The sequence below is a fragment of the Cydia splendana genome, chromosome Z, assembly GCF_910591565.1.
Source record: "Cydia splendana chromosome Z, ilCydSple1.2, whole genome shotgun sequence".
In the NCBI taxonomy this organism is placed as follows: domain Eukaryota; kingdom Metazoa; phylum Arthropoda; class Insecta; order Lepidoptera; family Tortricidae; genus Cydia; species Cydia splendana.
Genome location: NC_085987.1, coordinates 40006573 through 40029333, shown reverse-complemented (window position 1 = coordinate 40029333; position 22761 = coordinate 40006573). Strand labels below are relative to the sequence as shown.

The following is a 22761-nucleotide window of genomic DNA, read 5'->3' as shown; positions in this document are numbered from 1 at the left end:
GAAAAATTCAGAAAAAATTGAATTTTGTTTTCACTATTACGGCCATAACTTTTTTGTTTTTGACTTTCTCGAATAATTATTTTTGCACCTTACCTAACACCTCCACTTGAAATCGGAGCCTAAGTATACTGGAGCGAGTGAAAAGACATTTCCAATGTCAAAAACCTTCACCCAACAACAGAAGGAGGGGTTATATATTCATGAGTGATTCTCAAAATAGTGGCATCTTAACCTGTCATCGAGTTTTTGAATTGAATGTATGTTTATTTGCTCTTTTTCATATGAAACAAAAATGTATCTAGATAAACTAAAACAATGTTTATCGAGGCCAAGTCATTATTTTTATTTAAATTTAATACTTATATTTATAAAAAATAAAGAGTAGCACTTTTCACTGTAACATGTCTTGTCCAAGAGCATCGCTCTTCCAGTTTTAGTTCTTTAGATTTTATAAGCACCAATTTATGTAAATAAATTATCATGCTATAAAATAACATAAAGAATACCTTTTAAAATGTACTTTGCACAGGCCTTATATATTTTTTTTTTACAACAATATTCACGCACGAAGTTTGTCCAAGGATATTTTCACTGTAACCTGTACCAACCTGTACATGCGCGGTATTGCATCTGACTCATACACAGAAAAATTTATTTAGATCATAACTATGGCAAAATATTAGGTAAGTATCAAGCTAACCACTGTAGTGTACCATTATGACCCAAGTGTCGTAGTTTCGTAGAGACAAGTGGTTAAAGGCAGAAATCTGGGGTTTTGTAAAGCAATGTTAAATTTAACTTGTCTCGATTATTTTACGAATTTGGTATGGGGTCTAATGTAATAATATCATTTTAATATTGTATGAAGGTTTATTCATCTATGCTAAAAGTGAGACATTCGTATTATTATCCGTTCAAGGGAAAAAATATAAATGAATGTATTTTTCACTGTAACCTGCTTAACTTTAACCTGTGTTCAATGTATAGGTTATTGTAAGTCTTGAAAATAAATTCTTCATTTTCCGTTCCCTTTTGAAAATTTGAGGTACTTGAAGTAGTAAAACATATTTTTTCATTCTTAAAAGTAAAAAAAATAAAAAAATAAATTTATTAACTTTAACTTGTCGATGCCACTTTCTTGAGAAACACTTTAATATAGTAATGTAATGCACGTAAATATGTATGTGTAATATGTTACCAAACCCATTATAAAAAGTTTTTAAAGAAAAAGTTAACTTTCGCAAAGTGCCTTGGTGAAAACTAGTTTAGACTGAGACCTTTCAGTGACGAAACAGCGCGCTGTTTGGTCACGATTAACATAATAAGCTCCTTTTCGCTTCATTCGTCGCTGTACCTATATATTTGGCATTTTGGCTCTCGCAAAATACCATGAAAACTAGTTTTAACTAGTGAAAATACGTTTACGTACACTAGCGTTAGGTAACTAGGGAAAACGCGTTTTTTCTAATAGCGGATTTCAAGGTATACCTAATATATATGAAATTTTAAAGGGAATAAACATTTATTTACATACAATATATATACAGTGGTACTACTAAACGAAATTAATAGCTTAAATCTAAAATAGGCCCTTGAGGCATTGTACCAAGGATGCTGGCGGCATTTCCTCGCTGTATCGCAATGCTGATACGTTGTGCGAGGTAGCCGCCAGCTCTTCGGTCACCAGTTACGTCAACCAGACGCTTCGCGATTTCTGCGAACAACTTATGCGCGCTGGGACCCCATGGACCTAGAGTTTCAACACCAAATGGTACAAAATGGTACTCTCTACCGAGGCTCTTATATTTGTTACGTTTTAGAATTTCGGCGCTTTCCGCCGCTCCGCCCGCTTTTACAGTAGTCCGTTGGAGGTGGGGCGGTGCCAGTGTGTCTACGCAGGTAGCATCCCACACCAACATCCGTCCCAAGCTCCAAGGAACTAAGGACACTCCATCGGGCCTCTTGCCATCATCTCTGATAATGCCAGTCGGCTCAAGAAGAGCAGGCACATTGATGGTGGCAAGAGACCGACGGACTATGTCATTAAGCGACGCATGTCTCGAAAAACGGCCTGCACTTTTTTGACAAGATAATCCGTGGTGTCCCAGTCGGTCCACGTCCGTGCCACAAGAGCATATGTGTGGCGTACACACCGAAACCCCGAGTCACAAACCAGTCGCCAGTCTAAGGGAGGCCGGATCCAAGAAAGTACCAGTATTGGGCGAAGGATGGGCATGTAGCCAGTAACCGGCTTCCCGGGCTCCGACCGCCAAAAGCCTCGCGCGGTCTGGACCTGTACAGTTGTTTAGGAGAGTATTGTAAGTTAAATCACAGTAAACATTATCCCAACTCCTTTGTGAATTTGGGTTGTCTGGAAATTGTTTGCCTGGGCAAGCAATTTTAAAAGCATTTTTGGCGTCCTCAAAGCCCGCGATCTCACAGTTTGTGGGCAAAGCCCTGAAGATATTTCCTATGAGACCAGACGTGCTATGAGTGGACGCCAAAAAGGCTGGGGAAGCCACACTGGAAATTTTGCGAATTCCTAAACCTCCAACCCGAATGGGGAGGGACGCTTGAGACCAGGAAGGCTCACTTAGCTGAATGTTTAGAATCGTCTCTAAACTAATTTTGATCAAATCATCTATGGGCGACAATAAATTTTGATGTTTCCAGAAAGGACAACAGCGGAGCACATACGTAAATTTAGGGACAAAAATTCACAGATTTCTTGCCTCACACGACTATCGAGCACATTGGAAATGAATCTACAGAATTCGAAAAAGTTACAAAATAAAACTACAACACAAGTATCCTGGACATAACGCATGTGAACAAAGAAATTGCAAAATTTCCACACGCGTATCGAAGTTTGAATAATTGTCGCCGTGGCGCATAAGTATAGGTACATATTTCATTTTTCGATTTTTTTTTTTTTTTTTTTTAATTATTTATTTTCGTAAAATATACACGTGTTTATAAAGTAGGGGATAGTGCTGTCCGGTAAGCAAAATTTGCCTGTGTTGGGCAACACCGCTCTTCCTTAATTAACAGATTGTTACACGAAAATTTCAAGTACTAGTTTAAGTAAGTCTAATAGTATAACATATGGATACAATTAAGATCATATATAACAATTGTTTATAGAACTAGGTAAATATCTGGGTTGTCAGACATGCAGTAATAAATAAAGGAATAAAGGAGCCAGTAAGTGTGTGTGTGTGTGTGTGTGTGCGCGTGTGTGTGCGCGCGCGCGTGCGCGTGTGTGTCAATAAGCAGGATATATTAATGTTCAAAGTACAAGAAAATTATTACACGGCAAATCCGTAGTCAACTCGAGAAGTGGTAGCCACATCGCCGTTATCGTCACTCGAGTCTTGATCGGCAGCGGCCCATTTGCTGCAAGATATGAAATTTTCTTGACAGCAGTTTGACGCGACGAGAGATGACCATAACAGCGTTTGTCTATGTTGCACCAAACCTGAGTTCCAATAGGTACTACCAGGGTTCAGCATCAGCTATCTTGGGTAATGCTCTACCATGTGATCATCATGACGAATCGGGTGTCCAAAACAGCGCGTGCCTATGTTGCACCAAACCTGAGTTCCGATAGGTACAACCAGGGTTCAGCGTCAGCTATCTGCTAGCAGCCGCCAGCAACATGCTGAGGTGAGACCATTTCGTGGCACTTTTTCTTTTTTATGTTTCTCTGTATAAGTTTTTATTTTGTGTTTGTGCTCACGAACAAAATTATCTCTCCCTCTCCCTCTCCCTCTCCCTCTCCCTCTCCCTCTCCCTCTCCCCTCTCCCTCTCCCTCTCCCTCTCCCTCTCCCTCTCCCTCTCCTCTCCCTCTCCCCTCTCCCTCTCACCTCTCCCTCTCCCTCTCCCTCTCCCTCTCCCTCTCTCCCTCTCCCTCTCCCTCTCCCTCTCCCTCTCCCTCTCCCTCTCCCTCTCCCTCTCCCTCTCCCTCTCCCTCTCCCTCTCCCTCTCCCTCTCCCTCTCCCCTCTCCCTCTCCCTCTCCTCTCCCTCTCCCTCTCCCTCTCCCTCTCCCTCTCCCTCTCCCTCTCCCTCTCCCTCTCCCTCTCCCTCTCCTCTCCCTCTCCCTCTCCCCTCCCTCCCCTCTCCCTCTCCCTCTCCCTCTCCCTCTCCCTCTCCCTCTCCCTCTCCCTCTCCCTCTCCCTCTCCCTCTCCCTCTCCCCTCTCCCTCTCCCTCTCCCTCTCCCTCTCCCTCTCCCTCTCCCTCTCCCTCTCCTCTCCCTCCCTCTCCCTCTCCCTCTCCCTCTCCCTCTCCCTCTCCCTCCTCTCCCCACGACTCCTCTCCCTCTCCCTCCTCCCTCTCCCTCTCCCTCTCCCTCTCCCTCTCCCTCTCCCTCTCCTCTCCCTCTCCTCTCCCTCTCCCTCTCCCTCTCCCTCTCCCTCTCCCTCTCCCTCTCCTCTCCCTCTCCTCCCTCTCCCTCTCCCTCTCCCTCTCCCTCTCCCTCTCCCTCTCCCTCTCCCTCTCCCTCTCCCTCTCCCTCTCCCTCTCCCTCTCCCTCTCCCTCTCCCTCTCCCTCCCTCTCCCTCTCCCTCTCCCTCTCCCTCTCCCTCTCCCTCTCCCTCTCCCTCTCCCTCTCCCTCTCCCTCTCCCTCTCCCTCTCCTCTCCCTCTCCCTCTCCCTCTCCCTCTCCCTCTCCCTCTCCCTCTCCCTCTCCCTCTCCCTCTCCCTCTCCCTCTCCCTCTCCCTCTCCCTCTCCCTCTCCCTCTCCCTCTCCCTCTCCCTCCTCCCTCTCCCTCTCCCTCTCCCTCTCCCTCTCCTCTCCCTCTCCCTCTCCCTCTCCCTCTCCCTCTCCCTCTCCCTCTCCCTCTCCCTCTCCTCTCCCTCTCCCTCTCCCTCTCCCTCTCCCTCTCCCTCTCCCTCTCCCTCTCCCTCTCCCTCTCCCTCTCCCTCTCCCTCTCCCTCTCCCTCTCCCTCTCCCTCTCCCTCTCCCTCTCCCTCTCCCTCTCCAAGAATGCATAGATTGTCGAATAGTGCGTTATCTACGCCCGTCTCAAACAGGATAGATAGAGTTAGACCAAGAAAAATCTACAGCGATTTTGAAAGCCCACGCAGTGCAAGTGTTATTCTGCCGTCATAATCCCGATAATTCACAACAAACACCGATAACGAACTCTGCGAATCATGAAGTCATAAATGTAATGTGAAAAATGTCGTTCTGACTTTTTGACTATTTTAAGGTTAGGCTACAGGGCAAACCCTTAACCCGATCGTCTTTGTTTTAGGCTCAAATTGTAGCTGACTAAATTGTCCAGAGCCGTTTTTCTCAAATTTTTGATATCATTCTTCGTTTCCAAATTATCGAGCACCAAAATCAAAAATTCGGAAAAAATTGAATTTTATTTTCACTATTTCGACCATAACTTTTTTTGTTTTTGACTTTCTCGAATAATTATTTTTGCACCTTACAGCTCTCGTGATTATGCGTCTTTTGAGCCTATTTTTTAATATCATATCTTCACAACTTTCCGAGATATAAGGGGATCGCACTTTTTCGTGAAATCTGACCCTATACTGGAGCGAACGAAAAGACATTTCCAATGTCAAAAGGCAGAATTTAAGAATCAATTTTAAATACATTTCCTTAAAAAGTAGCAACCGGATATTCAATTAAACTTCCATCCGATTAGTCACCGGAACAAAAACAAAGTGCCAATGCCATGTAAATAAACCTTAAATACCCCCAAATTCTGTTTAATTAAAGACAAAAGCTTCTGTGTCTCGAAGTTGAAAAAGTTTAAAACAAGAGTTTGAGGAAATTACTTACTAAATTGTTCCTTTATTTATGGCTCCGGAACTTTAAACATTGTGTTAATATTATTGATTAACAGATTTTGTTTGTTCTTGATTGACTAATGTACTTTTAATATGGCACATGAAAATCGACTTTTATAACCTCAAAAGTAGTGGTAACATTTATCCTCCAAAATTAAATCTGAGTTACTACTTATGCACTGAATTATACCTAGTATCGTTTACATATTATTGTACGGCAATATTAGATATCATAGGAATCCTAGCATTTCGGCCTGTGCCCAGCTGTGGGACGTATAGGCTGAATTAATATAAGTACTTTTACGAGGGCTGATCCGAAAGTTGTTAGCTGCTCCGGCTCTACTCATGAGATCGCAATATGATTTGTACCATTGTGAGGGATATTTCAGTATATAATGAGGTGACGTCAATTTGTTTTTAGAAAACGTATAGTTTTTTTTTCAATATTTTTTTTCTGCGACGTGCCGAAGCCTAACCATCCGCCAGGTTGATTAGTAATTGAGATTCCATTATGTGGTATCATTTCATAAACATTTTTAGTTTTAGAAACATATAATTTTTAGGTGCTGCTAATTGCGAATCTCGATCGTCTTTTTAAGTATAAATCATTTTGATTGAGTAAACCTAATTATGACTTAATAGGTGTCAATAATGAGTCATTTCATCAAAAGTAGTAATTTCAGATACTTATTCAAAAATGTGCTTTTTTCTACTAGTCGACTGTAATTCTTGAATTAAGATTTCTTATACCAAACTGCAATTGGGTATTTTTAATGTATGGGCTGCCAACTCAACTATAATATTCATATCGATACAGTTTAGTCAACTATAATGAAATTGACCAATCACAGCTCGCCGCGATCAAGAGGACGAAACAAAACCATAGCTCAAATTAATTATTTTAGATGGTATAGTAGAAACAATTGGTTCATAAGTCAGAAACGCGCATGTGACACCCTTAATATAGCAACATCTATAGACTACGAAAACCACTTAGTGTTGCTTGTTAGTCTCCATAGGCTACGGTGGCCAAAATCGAGAAAACAACTGTCTAAAAATTGAATTTAGCGCGGAGCAAGTACCAGGGCCTCATGAGTTACGAGAAGGTGTCGTTGACCAGCCCGCCGTAGGGCGCGGGGCGCGGCGGCCGGGTCGCGTACCTACATAAGGTATCGCGGCTGTTCGCGAATCTTAGCTGTATACTTTTGGTTTGGTTTGTTTGTATGATTCTACTAGTTTAAAGTATTATTTTTGTTGACTAGTAGAAAAAGTATTGTATACAATAGTGATATAATCAAGCTTTTCAATCTCGTACCTTACTTAGGCAACTCAGCAAGCTTCGTTGCCTAAACACGGTACTCGACTGAAAAACTCTCTATTATATCACGATTGTATAAAATACTATATCATATTAAATTATTTATCCATTATATGTACATCGAAAATAGCAGAAGGAACCGAATAATTAGACCCGGGTAAATATAAGTTGATTCTTAAAGATTTTAATACGAATCTCATCTAATTATGAAAAAAAAATCGTTTTTTTTTCTTAGTAATTTATAACTCCATACAAAACAGCTTTCAGTAAAAAATATATTATATAAAAAATAAACATATAAGTAAAAAAAAAATAATGGCCATAATTAGCATTGAAATATCCCTCACAATGGTATAAATCATATTGCAATCGCATGAGTAGAACCGGAGCAGCTAACAACTTTCGGATCAGCCTCGTATTTTAATTAGATAGACTAATTTGACAACTAACGCGAAAAATAAAACATTTGTATGTTAAATTTAATAGATATTACTACAAGATCTAAAATCTAGACCCATCATTAAATATGGGGAAGTAATGCCGATACCGGTGCCGATGAGTTAAAGTCGGTAGGTACATAAATAAAGTTCGCTCGAATTCAAAGAGAATATTAAATACCACATGTATCTCGCCTTATGATCGAAATGTAATATATAACTAATATTTGATCGTTTGCCTTTGTGTAATTAGTTTCTGATCAGAGACGTGGAGATCAGGAAGGATTTGCTGAGTCTATTGTCGTGGAAACATCACAGTCACACGAGTGTGTCCAATAGAAATTAAACCATAAGTGTTTATGATTAGGTTGCTTTTCGATCCGACGAGATGCGAGGGAAACGAGGTTGTGATGATCATTGGTCATGTGTCGATGTAATAAGCCTATTATTTCCAACCTAAGGAACTTGCAATACCGAATAAGATTATTATTAAGCGTCTTACTTTCTTTGTTACATATGAGTATTGTGCATAGATTTTCAATTCACCAGGAACAATAAAGTATTTATAGGTTCGTACCTACCTAATATATATACTAGCGACTAAATGAAATAATAGTACATTATTGTCGAGGCTCGGAAGTAGCTACTTGCAGGCTGAGGATTCGTTTTAAACGGACGACCTTGGGAGTCCGTTTAATTGAATCCGAAGCCAGCAAGTAGCCTTCCAGCCGAGTCATATATAGTGCTTTTCTCAAAAATGGTGCAAGAAATATAAATATCATAGAAATATTTTACAAAAGCAACTTTCTTACGTATATATTTTCACAGAAAAAAGTAGAAACAATTGAAAAATTAGCTTTGCCGCCTTTTTATTTTTTTAATAAAAAAATAGAAGTGTATTTTTCTGCCGAAAATACGCCAACCTATTTGAGACAGCTAAATAGTCGCGGTACTAATCATCTGTTTGGCTGTTTAATGGGCCTGTGCCTTCATTTGATATGGCCATTTCAACTTTTAAAAAGTTTGGAACTCGACAAATAATGGATTTTGTATGCAACATTGCAGTCCCAAAATCGAGTCTGCAATGTTTTTAACTTTTTAATTTTTGACTGACCATAAACTACGCGCTTCGCAACCTATTTTTTAAACGGCAAAGTCGACTTTGCCGTCCATTTTTGAGAAAAGTTATTTCGATAGCAAATCGGATTTAAAATCCCTTTAAATCGGGCTAAGCATATCTATCTCGCCTTAATTTTATTGAGATGTTAATGGGAGGCAAATTTCCGATTTCAAATCCAAATCATTTTCGAACGCGTAGTGCAAGGGAGACGCAGGTTTTTTTTAGTTTCGTGAGTATTGCGGATTGATTAGTGCCAATGGATCGCTAGCCAGCAGAGCAGCGTGCACATACTATGTATTGAACAAAACCTACCAAAAATACCTGCCGTACATAAGTGAACAGATTTTTACGCAATCTTGCATTCCCCAGGCGAAAAGATGTTTTTTTTTATTGACAGATATCTCGTTACGTCACAGCTGGGAAGACGGCGGAACGACACCTATTGTTTCACGACGTACGAAATTGCGAGAACACTTTAATTCACGATATGTTTTGTCGAACAAAACGTGGAGCGTGATTGGAACCGCACATGACATCGTTTTGAGACCATCCTAACTCGTATTTATATACGAGTACATACCTACATACATTTCCTAGCCTAGTTGGTAGTGACTATTACGAAGCTGGAGGATTGCTCGAATCCCAGTGAAGACATTTATTTGCGTGTTTATTACTTACATTTGTTGGTTTATAGCTTATGTTATCTTCGTATCTAAATAGTACTATAAGTATGTATATTGACGTTTAGTCCCCATATTACAAGCTTCGGTCAGAATGGAACTAGGTCGATATGTGTAAGATTGTCCACAAATATTTATTTCATTAAGGTATTTTTATGTTGTAGGAGCAAGATGTAACTACCGCGGTTAATGTCAAAATGCAATTGTAATTTTAAGTTATTTTTATTTATTGTTTTTTGACGTGTTTTTATACCATATATATGAATAAATTCTTATTACAACATGAATGCAATTAAACGTAAACTTTGTACTTACAAACGCTGATGCTCCCGGTGTAGATTATCAATATCGAGGTTCAATTTCCCATTTCACTGACTATTTCTGGACTTCCTGATACAGATATAATATACTTAATAGGAAGTCCCAACCTTTTTTACCTTATTATCAGACAGAAGTTTTTGTGGCAAAATAAAGTGATTGGCCAAATGAAATATCAACGTCTGCAGCCTGTTATCGAGGTTAGTTTAACGTTATCATAGATATTTATAATATATGTTGTATAATAACATAGTTACCGTGAAGTACACGACACGTTCGATATCTTCTTTGATATTTTGGTAGATTTCTATTCTTTTTGGCACTGTGTACCTACTACAGTTTACGTTTTTATTTTTAAGTAAGTACACTAAATAAATGTAATTAAGAAATTATGCACCAATTTGTATTACATACAGACTTATCGATAACATATTTATCGATGTTTCATTTTCTCAAACACCCGTTTATGCCACAAAAACTTCTATGACTGCTTATATGTAATATTATTAATGCAATAGTTAAGTAAACATTATTCATTTTTATTTCATTTTGATTGGGTGAGTAAAGAACACCACATATGACCTTACGCATAAATGCAAGAATCGTTCTCGAAATAAAATCGGCCACGAGCATGTCGGGCCATGCTCAGTGTAGAGTTTCGTAGTTACCATTCTATCAGAACAAGCCAAACGAGGGCTATTAATAGTAAGTATCATGTACATTACAAGCAAGGGTTAGTCCCTTCGCAGCGCTTTGTACGTCTTTTTACTAAGAAGAGAAGATTTTTTGAAATAACTCAAAAACTGCTGTACCGATCAAGTTCGCTATAGTTTTCATTTAAAGTATTTATTAAGCTTTCGTTTCACGACATTTTTATTTTTAGGATTCCGTAACTCAAAAGGAAAAAACGGAACCCTTCCGATCCGTCTGTCACAGCCTATTTGCTCCAAAACTACTGGACCAATTAAGTTGAAATTTGGTACACATATGGAAGTCTGTGACCCAAAGACGGACATGAAACAAAAACAAATGAATTTTAAGCATAGGGGGCTCTTTTAGGGGGAATATGAGAAAATTAAAAAACCAAGTTTTGCGAACCATATCGTGTTACATATTAAATGAAAGGACTTATTTTGATGATCTCAAATATCACTTTTTATAATTTTATATGAAATAGTTTAGAAGTTATTTAAGAAAATAGACAAAAAATGACCATTCAAAATAGTGTTCAAACACAGAACAATTATAGTACAAGTGTCTGAATGCAAAGGTCGAAGGCCCGGAGCCTCCGACATGTACATGCTTCCTGCAAAGGAGATCGTCGATTTTGTTCTATCTTTTGTTAAGCGATTGGGCCCGATACCTATAGATTACTGGAAAAACGTATAAGAAGTCTGCAATTAAGAGTGAGCCGGACTTAAGAATAAGAATTGCGGATAAGCTCTATCAGGGCCACAACCGCAATTAATTTACGTGAAACGTGGTGTGGACAGCTAGTGCGAAGGTCGAAGGCCGAGCTCTGCATTGGGCCGAAGCCCTGAAGCATCCAAGAGAGGTGCGCCTCCACGCAAGGTCGAAGGATGAGCTTTAGGAGGTTAATAGTGCTCAAACAGAACAAATAATTGGTTTAAGTACGAGTAGCTAAATGAGAAGGCTGAACTGCCGTATATCAGAGGGTCTACCGCGAACACCGAAGTTCGCAAATTGCTCGGATTTCTCTTTTACTCCAATGAAACCGTAATTAAAGTGACAGAGTGAGATGCCAGCAATTTGCGAACTTCGAACAAAATTAAAGATAGCCAGCCGTGTGTGGAAAAATTGAATGAACAGTTGAATGTACTTATGAACTTCGCTTTGCTCACTCGTTCGAAAATGTGTGCAGTACGGAACCCTTGGGACGCGAGTTCGACTCGCACTTGACCGGTTTTTTCATATTTTTTGGACCCATGGCTCAAAAGTTAGAGGGTGAGACACATATTTTCTTTCTTTCGGAGCGATTATATTCGAAAATATTAATATATTAAAAAATGGTTTGGTTAGAACAGAGATGGGCATCATTCGAATAAACTTTTATCTGAATAATCATTCGAATAAACAATAATTCTCGATTTTTTAATTCGCGGATGGTTTTTTCGCGAATGATTTATTCGCGGATGATTTATTCGCGAATAATTCATCCGCGGATAAATCATTCGACCACTTTTCAAATGACGAATGATTTATTCGTTATTTCATTCCAATAAATCCACGAAAAATATTTAAGATTTTTGGCATATGCCATTCAAATAAACAACACGAATAAATATAACACGTTTAATATGACTTGTTTTTACTGTAAATTAATTCTGACAAGTTAAAGATTGTTAAGGGTTAAAGGATAAGCCCAGTACGGCTACCACCAGTTTTGACATTGACAGATTAACTCGCGTTTACGTAAATTACTTTCTATACATCTCGCTTGCACTAATATGCGAGTACGAGCGAGATGCATAGAAAGTAAGTTACTTAAACGTGAGTGAATATGTCAATGTTAAAACTGGTGGTAGTGCATAAGGTAGTATAATAAACAAAGGATTAGCGTGAACAATGAATTACTGACACACAAAGTTATATTAGTAACTTTCTAGCCAGACCTAGAAAGAGATAGCTATATACTAAAAGAGTCATCATCTCATCATCTCAGCCATAAGACGTCCACTGCTGAACATAGGCCTCCCCCTTGGACCTCCATACGTGCCGGTTGGAAGCGACCCGCATCCAGCGTCTTCCGGCGACCTTAACAAGATCGTCTGTCCATCTTGTGGGTGGACGTCCTACGCTGCGCTTGCTAGTCCGTGGTCTCCACTCGAGCACTTTTCGACCCCATCGGCCATCTTCTCTGCGTGCAATGTGGCCTGCCCATTGCCACTTCAGCTTGCTAATCCGGTGGGCTATGTCGGTGACTTTAGTTCGTCTACGGATCTCCTCATTTCTGATTCGATCACGTAGAGAAACTCCGAGCATAGCCCTCTCCATAGCTCGTTGAGCGACTTTAAGTTTTGAGATGAGGCCGATAGTGAAAGACCACGTTTCGGAGCCGTAAGTCATCACTGGTAACACACATTGATTAAAGACTTTCTAAAAGAGTGAGAAAACCAAATTTTCTTAGCAGTTGTTTGCTTCAGAGCGAATTTCACAACGCGTAATTTATATTTATAGTAACTATTTAGGTAGTTGCAGGACTTGCAGGTAGTTGTACCTATTGCACATGTGACGGCGCGATTCGGGAAATGAATTAGAGTTTAACTAGATACGATATAGTAAAGAAATATACCTTATGGCGGTTGGCGTTTACGCTATTATTAACGCCGCTCCAATATTATTGCGGCGCTATGTGACGTAAGCGCCAGCCGCCTGTAGTGAGGCCACACAGCTGATAAGACACCTTTACCCGATACCTTTTACCGTGGAACGTCACATAAATTTACTATTTCATACCTAGTGAATCTCTAATTCATTTTCCGAATCGCGGCGCCAGCCGCCATAAGGTACCTTTTACCGTGGAATGTCACATATCTTTACTATTTCATATCTAGTGAATCTCTAATTATTTCCCGAATCAAGTCAACAGTTGCCAAAGCTTTCGAAACCATAAAAAGTTTATATAAGGTATTCCAATAAATAAATTATTCGTGGCAATTCATTCGACGAATAAATTATTCGCGGATGAATTATTCGCGGATGAATTATTTGACGAATAATTTATTCGAATAAGAATAATCATCCGACATTTTTATTCGTCATTCGCGATAAATTTTGTTATTTTCATTCGTTATTCGAATAAAATTTGCCCATCTCTGGGTTAGAACCGTATTCGTTATGAAACTAACAATACCCTACACACTATTGGGTCAAAGCAAAAAAAAAAAAACTTTTTGAATGGGAGGTACCCTAAAAAATATTTATAGTAGTTTTTATTTTACCGTTCCGTCGCCATGCATGATATATGTATCCATACCAAATTGCAGTTTTCTAGCACTAACGATCACGGACCAAATCCGCGGACGGACAGACGGGTTTCTAGATGACTACGAAACCCTAAAAAGGTGTGAGTTAATCTTAACCGTTTCAAACTTAATACATTCTTACGTCACCTGAATAGACGAAAGCCGACAAAATGATTTCGCATTTATCTAACCTGTTTCAAATTATAGAAATGGAGAGGGCAATTACCTATGCCCCGAACCCCTATGAACGTCGGTCGCTATTGTGTATACACCACTTAAAAGGCTATTCATATAACACTATAACTAATTATGTACTACGGTAACGCTTCCGTTCACCACACGTGACCTTGAAGTGACCAGATTAGCTTGAGCCCCCGTAGCGTAGGAAATATAGACCCAAAGAGGCCAAGCGGATGGAAATTCCTTACAGTGCCGACGGGTACGTGTCATCCGCTTTCACTGGGGGTAAAATAGAGACGCGACCGTAATTATATTAGACATTTCCGTCGTATACGGCTATAAATAGGCTCTGAGAGAGAGATAATTCATATGTAGTGTTTTATAAGCTTCTAAGGTCGCTACGTGGTATGCAAACAAAGCTTGCATGGCTCCAAATACCAATTACCTACTTATGTACCTTAAAATTCTAATTTTCAAATAATATTTGAATAAGGTTAGGCGGGGTATGAGAAATATAGTTTATTTTTCTGGCGGCAAGAGAAACCGTATGAGAACCTTCTACGTAAGTATTTTTAAGTTTATTTTAGATAAGTTTTATTTTTAGTATTATCATTTAATTTAGTTTTTAATATCTTTAAGTATCTCTTATTGTTAATTTTCCCTACAAGTGTTTCTCTTGTCCCATAGTTTATCTTACCCCAAATAACCTATAATTTGTGTTTATAGGGACTATGTTCTAATTATTTTCTTATCGCTCATATTACGAATATTGGTAAACAAATGCCGATAATTTTGTAAGAGAACAAAACAACGTTGCAAGCAGTACTTTACGATTTAAGTGTCAACCAGAAATTAGGTTCCTTTATCTTTGATTTACAGCAACAGAAGATACAATCTATATAACATGTGCGAGCAAGATACACATAGAGTAATTTCAAATCGATAACAAATCAAGATCAGGTTTTTAAACCTACCTACATGCTGATTAGAGTCTACGCAAGAAACCACGAAGCAACCTGTATACAACCGAGGCGGGGGTAAGAATTGTCAAAGCCGACGCATATTTAATAATTATAAACTTACATTAAGAATGATGAGAAAGAAATCCAACGTAAACAGGAACGATGTGACCGGGTTGAAGTTTAGCTGCAACAGAAAAACAGATTTTACTTTTCGTTTACGTTGTATACAGGCCGTCCCACGGCTATGCCACGTGGAGGGAAAGTACCCTGAATATTGAAGATGGAACATTTTGCTGAAAGAAGACATTATTTTAATTTAATAAACAATTTAAACTTGCATCCATAGATTTTTAAATAATCACATGGTTGAACAGTGAATCGAACCCGCTACATTAGAAAAAAAATTACCCTGTAGCTTTATCATACCGATCGAAAGGCTTCATCATAAGGATTATTTTTTGCTAAATAACATAGTGTCAGAAACAAAAGGAAGACCATGAATTTTAACATTTGATGTGAAATTTTGGTCAGAAAAATGAAAAGCTGACATTGCCGAAGTACACACGAGTACAACTGACATTATCATTTCAAAGTACCTATCACTAATGAATCTAACGAGCTACAAGCAGTACTTAGACGAATTATTCTAAATATCCACCACAACATGGTTAAAAAATCGGCAGGGAGCGAAATAATCAAAAGAGTGCGACTTTGTATTCAACAGAATGGGACTCATGATGAGCATTTGATAAATTAAATTTATTAATTTTGAATTAAAAATGTTAAAATTCATGGTCTTCCTTTTATTTCTGACACTATGTTATTTAGCAAAAAATAAACCTTATGATGAAGCCTTTCGATCGGTATGATAAAGCTACAGGGTAATTTTATTTCTCGTGTAAGCGGGTTAGATTCCCGGTTCAACCATGTCATTATTTAAAAATCTATAAATGCAGTTTAAATTGTTTTTTTTTTATTAAAATAATGTCTTCTTTCAGTAAAATGTTCCACCTACAATATTCAGGGTACTTTCCCTCCATGTGGCATAGCCGTGGGACGCCCTGTATATAGTTATGCACGAAATGCCTATATGAAAACTTATGAGTTGTCCCGATCTACTTAACTTAAGCTGTCGGTGTACCCTGTACCTACTTTATATACCTAAATATATTTTCCCATCACCTATTCGGAAAAGGGCTTTTTCGTCCCTACTTCCCTGCTAGGGGGGATCTAAATGTCACTTTTCTGTTTAGAACGCATTTTTTAACTTTTTTGCATTCTATTGTTTTATAGCTTAAATATTATTTTCCTCACAGTTGATGCGAAAATCGGTGTGTGTCACATGGTAGCAAAATTATTTCCACATTGGGCGTTAACACTTGAATCCGTCACTGCGGTCAGGATTCTATTTTATAATCGGGATTCAATTATGGAATCCTTCGCTTCGTTCTATGTACTAAATATGTCATTTTGCTCCCTTGTGACACAATCTCAGACGGCAGGGCAGAGTAGAAGGTACCCGAGCGCGAGGAAGGTCGCCCATGAGGTGGACGGGCCAAATAAAGGCAGCAACGGACGGCCCCTTGCACGAATGCGCTAAACGCGCAGCCGTCAGGGAGGAGTGGAGGCGAGCCGTCAAACGTGTCACAAAGGGAGACTTCCAATGATGACCACGACCGCTCTGTCAAGAGTGTCCCGATCAAGAAGAGAGAAGACACAATCTACTATTTTTCAAGGGTCATTTCATATATGTACTAATTATACGTTTGGTGTTTTTATTACAAGTCAGTTCTGTGCAAAAAATTAAGGCGATTCACACGTTTAGCGCCACTTGCACTGTCCCTCTAACCCGGGGTTAACCGGTTAAACCAAGCGGCACACTGTGGGCTGAAATTCGGCTCTCATTGACATAGAAACCGAAGTTGTTATTTTGACGTTTTTTTTTTATTGAAATAGGTTTTGCTAGGCATTGTTATGGTAACCTATGAATTTTAAACGATTTGGAATGAAAATTGTTGAGTTATGAATTAAAAAAAAAAATGTATGGAGCAGGAACAAGAAATCATTATTACTCAAGAACCGCAAAACAAACCGTAATATCCTCGCAGGTGGTTATATCACGAATTATTTGTGATTTTTTGGCATACTACATATATCCGTCGGGTGCGGCTTTTTTTTAAAATCATTAATTGTTTCTATGGAAAAACACAAAAACCAAAGTCAATATTTTAAGGTTTTTTTTTGTTTGTAATGGGATTTGCCCAGTATGTTTATGCTAAGTTATAAGTTTCAGATGTTTTGAGTTGAAAATGGTAGTTATGAATTAAGTAAAAAAAAAAAAATCACGGAGTCGGAAAAAAAATCAAAATATCTCAAGAACCGCAACAAATACGGTAATATCCTCGCAGATGGTTATACTACGAATTATATGTGATTTTTTGGCACCCTACACATTTCCGTCACGGGTGCGGTATCACACGTATTTTTAGGAGTATTATCTCTATTTTTCACCGTTTTCAGTTTCTCGAACAGACTATTACTGTCGTGATTCTAACGTTCAATCCGTCATTTATTTTGTCTAGACAATTGACAACAGTTAACACATTCAATACCACTAAGTGCTACGGGTTACGCTCGTAGCGCGTAGCCACGGTTTCGTCGTATGTAGCGCGTAGTCGCTACGAACAGTGTACCCGACAGTCGGGTTCTTGGTGTTGAATGTGTTAAAGTCGTAACAAATAATGCAGCTATTGCAGCTTCAGTTGCTACCTGAATCTCACCTTAAGCTTTTATAAAATGAATGACATTATACAACATACAATCTCTTTATTGAGAAAATGATAAAATTAAGAAACATAATTTTATATTAAAGCAAAAAAAGTATGTTCCAATAAAACAAAAAAAGTCATGTCCACCGAATTTTTGTCTTAAGTTTGTCTCAAGTCACAATCCGATCCTCACTTATTACATTAAAGGAGTGAACAGTTCTGAACGAGGTAGGTACCTTTAACATACGCTTATTAAAAGTCAACAAGTGCTTATGTAGTGTAGACTCAACGTCTACTTGTCAGTTAACATGAGTTATGATCCTCTTGCGTAGTGCTCCAAATAAAATATAACATCGATCGTGTAATTGCTAGTCCAGCCCAACATTTCCTAGCCACGCCACCTTGTATCTGCGAGTTCCGTGACAGAGTAACGCTGCAATGCTGGTAGTAACATGCAGTTCCTGAACACATCATAGAGAGCTCGAAATTAAACTTTCGTGATGCATATTTAATAAAATAAGTGTAGGTACTTAAACTGTTTAGACGGCAACGGTTTCACTCACTTGAATTTTTGTCGCTATTGGCGACATGTTTCGACATGTGGACCTCCGACGGCCCCGAAACATGTCGCCAATAGCGACTAAAAATTCAAGTGAGTGAAACCATTGTCGTCTAAACAGATCATAGAGAGCTAAGAGAGCATATAATATGTGTAGATAAAACAGTGTAACAGTACATAATCAGCATTAAATCACTCGTGTGATCCTTTTACGAAACTCACTTCATTCGTTTCATATGTAAATCCACACTCGTATTTTAATGTCATTCATTATGTAGCAGTCACATAAACTACTATAATTTGTTTTTACAAAAGTGCCAAAACTGCCAAATATTAGCATTATTTGATTATGTGCTATTTAGGTAGAGTTCTTCTAAGCCAACTTTGAACCACCTTGAATAGAACAACCTGAGGGAGTGGGACAAAAATATGACATGATTATAGAGTCAGACCAAAAAAAGTCTGCAGCGGATTAGATAGCCCACACAGTGAAAGTGTTATTTTAAACGTCAAACTTCTATGAAATTATGACGTTTAAATGACTGCGTGGGCTATCAAATTCGCTGCAGCCTTTTTTTGGTCCGACTCTAACATCGCCAGACTTTGTCATTGCAAATGCCATGCAGAGTTGGCTTGGTCTGACTCTGATATGATTAAAGAAAAAAACAACGGGTTGCACTCCGGGAGTGCCGGCAGAAGTGAAAATTCAATGACATTGTAACAGTTTTTCGATCAGGGGGGCGATTATTGAATTTCGATCACTCGATTTCGTCACTCGTAAATCGCTGGAAAACGGCGTAATGTTAATTTTTGAAATACGAGCGATAGAAATTTGGAATCGAGTGGTATTGACCACTCGTTTTCAATTCTAGTAGTAGAATTTAAATGCCTAGTATTGAACGAAATACACGAAATCTAGCGGACGAAATTCAAAAATCGGCCCCCAGGGGGCGAGTGGTCAATACCACTAGATTCCAAATTACGATCGCTCGAAATTTTGATTTCAAAAATTAGCATTTCGCCTTTTTCCACCTATTTTAGAGTGACGAAATCGAGCGAAAAAAATCGGCCCCCTGGTCACGTGTCCGTCTTACGAATCTTACGGTCACGTGACCTCTCGCGAGTTTAACATCTTATCCCCATCACAAAAAGTGCACAGCGCCGCTAAAGAAATTTTCACTTCAAAATACTGCCTTTATGTGAGTGAGGTTTATAGATCGTCTATAATAAACCTCTTTCGGCAAGTCTCGCCCTTAATATTAAATGAGAATCAAATATGTAAGAGATTGGTTGGTTTTGTATTGCTAGTAAGCGAGGATTCGATTTGTTACACGTGTATAAATAAAATAAATAGTTATTTATGCCAGCCCTTTTGAATAAGAAATATATTAACTTAATTTGAGATGTGTACCTACTTGTATTTCACAACGCCATTATTACATGTTTTGGACCTCGGTTCGGGCTGATATTTATTTTCCTTCTTCTTCCCTAATTCAAATGTAATGGCGTCATAAATATCATAACGTCAGTTTATACACAAGCGTAAAACTGCATGAGTTAATAAGGTATTAGAAAAAAAAATCCCTAAGAGGAGAGTGGAAGACCGCTTTTCCATACAAACGTAGTAGGTAGTCCCCATTTTATTCCCTGGATTTATTAATTATTATACCTTCGAATTACGAACCTATAAACTTGTATGCAAATTTGGTTTCAAACGAAGAGGCATAGATATGGTAAATGTAGGTACATCGAATTGTCTAAAAATATTTTCCATAATCCAGGGAGGAAAATATGGACTACATTTGTAAGGAGAAGCGGACCTCCACTATCCTCTTAAGTACCTTTAGAGTTGTATCAACATAATAACATTTCGTTGTATATTGTTGTGTGTGTGTGTGTGCGGGTGTGCGTGCGTGTGTGCGTACGTGCGTGCGTGCGTGCGTGCGTGCCTGCGTGCGTGCGTGAGTGTGTGTGTGTACAGGTTGGGGTAAACATGTAGGTAACTGCGTCCGGAACAATATAACGAAATGTGAAACCATAATCCTAAAGTAACTCTTCATTTAAGTTAAAAGTTATTTATAAAACTTAATTTAGTGTACCTGCTGTTACACGAAACAAAATTATTTTTGTTTGTTGTATTTATGAGTGAAATGAATATTAAATGCCTTCTTATTTCCTTATTACTCTCAGATTTTTTGGTTTCATACTACGCCATATTAAGATAGTTTAGGTACGACGGTATTACGACAGGTATTAAGTAAAGTCTGCTCTATAAACTTTCATACCTACTAAATCGATGAGTAAATAAATAAAAACACGAAAACAATTAAGCGCGCGGTTGTGTTATGAGATAAACGCAGCGTTTGCCGCACACCATTTTACATCAGATAATCTATACTAATGACCTATACATTGTTTTACGCGGTAAGGCGCAACGGTAAGCACGTTGTCATTTTTCCTACATTCCGTTGATCGCATGCATTCAACGCTGCGTTTATCGCATAATACAACCGCACGCTTTACTTAAGAATATGTTTAAATAATACATTTTTGGTTAGCTACCCAAGTAACACACAAGCAGGATAATAGAGTAAAATTATCATCTTATTCAAATTAAGATTGCATAAATTTTGTGTATAAGCGGTGGAAATTACTAAATTCGGAATAAGAACAAATGTGCGCCTAGTGGGGCCTATATACCAATAAATGCTGAATAAATTTTGCACAGTATCGGTTTTGCATATTAAAGCTGAATAATACTTATTTCTTACACAGTTAGTCAGACATTATTCAGCTTAAAGCGTTTGTGGTCACTAAAAGCTGCATAATAGCAGCATTAGCAGCAATTAGCTGTATATATTCTGTGTTGTGAGATATTAAGCAGACAATATTAAGAAAAATGTGATAGTGGCTACTAAATGCTGAAAAGAAGCGTCGGTGAAGACTGTATAAAAGCTGTATAAAAGCGGTTGCAGTTTCTGTTTTAATGCTAGTTTTTGAATAAAGGTGGACGCTATTACCGGAAGCTGTAATGAAATCCACATCTTATTTGTCATTCAGTAGCTGCATATATGGGTTAATTATGGCTTTTATAGACATAACGTCTGAATAATAAATACTAAAACAACACTTATACTTAAGTTCTAGCGATTTTAATACACATATACTATCTTTTCTCGCTAAAAGCTGCAAAATGAACGCAATGAGAAGCGCTATTCAAACTACTGCTTAGTATCAACAAGTGCGCGGTGGAGAGGGTTCCGTAGCTTTAAACACGGTCAACAGTGCTACTTGAGCCTGATTGCTTTGAGCTTGAGCGTGTTTTATTTTATTTTGAACGCATCTCGCGTATTTATTCTTTAATCCAATCATTATTTAAAAATTCGAAGTTTAGTTTTCTTAACAATTCTCTTCGATTGGTTATTTTACACAAGATGAATTGTAGTTTTAATGACGTAAAACAATTTCTAGCTACCATCGTTAACACTGTTAACTGACCATTTGCATACCTTACTGCAACGAGATAAAGTTTACCAATGGCCATTTAAGGTTGTTGCTAGTTGGCAAACAAGGTGTGAAATGCTAGTTATTGATATTGTTGCATTAAAAACTTGTAGACTGGACTGAGTATGAGAAAAATAACACAATCACCCCCATTAAAATATAGCGAAATCGATTCTCCTGTCGATTTTGAACATACTGTTTTTAGGTTTCAAGTGGGTCTACTCATACCCATCCCACACTATACTCGTACTCATACCTAAACAATACTGCCCATACCAAACTATACTTGTACTCATACCCGTGATACCCGCTACAAATATACCCGCACCTTCGCACCTATACCATATTCATATTCATACCATACTCGTAATCATACCATCATACTATACACATCTTCGTACTCACGTCGTACATCTTTGCGTGTAATCTGCCGTGCCCCCAGATTTATCATATAACTTAAATATTATATCGCGTTTATAATATAAGTAGGAAGTAGGATTGAATATTACCCGTGTTACATAGGTACCTATAATGTTTCTCATCAAAATAGTGAGGATCTATATGGTTTTTACTATTTGTGTATAGAACCCTAATAGGCTTTAAGATTAAGAAAACAATTACTATTATAATGATGTTATTGAAAACTTGTTGTTCTAAAACCATTATTATCTAACATGTAGCTTAGTAACGCGAATAATGTGAATGCTTATTCGGAAATTTAGCACAATAATAGCTGTAGCAGCAGCTTATATTCAGCACAGTCGGACGCCATTACGGTTGCTCATATTCTAACCTCTACAATTATATAGGAATTCAAAATGAACTGAAAAACCCATTTTTATTCATTTATAAAACTAGTTTTATCGTAGAATAACTTGTTAAAGTACATTTTCTATCACTAAAACATCTAAATAAATTCTTCATCTAAATAAATTAAGATCAATCATAGCCAAATTAAGTATTTTAAAGCACAAGCTACCGTATAAAACTATAAGACTACTGTATTTGGCGTTGGCAGACTCGGTTATTAGCTATGGATTATCAAGTTATGGTAGAACGTACAAAACCTACCTACAAAGAATATATGATATCCAACTAAGACTGATTAAAACCATAGTACC

The 22761-nt window shown here is 38.2% G+C and overlaps 1 protein-coding gene across 1 annotated transcript in view; it reads right to left on the bottom strand.

Moving 5' to 3' along the window:
- LOC134804115 (uncharacterized) overlaps positions 1–22761 on the bottom strand; it is a 148953-nt gene that overhangs the window by 63759 nt on the left and 62433 nt on the right. The window contains exon 6 of the mRNA XM_063777057.1: positions 14931–14993. Within this exon, the coding sequence (XP_063633127.1) occupies positions 14931–14993 (63 nt within the window). The remainder of the gene's footprint in view (positions 1–14930; positions 14994–22761) is intronic.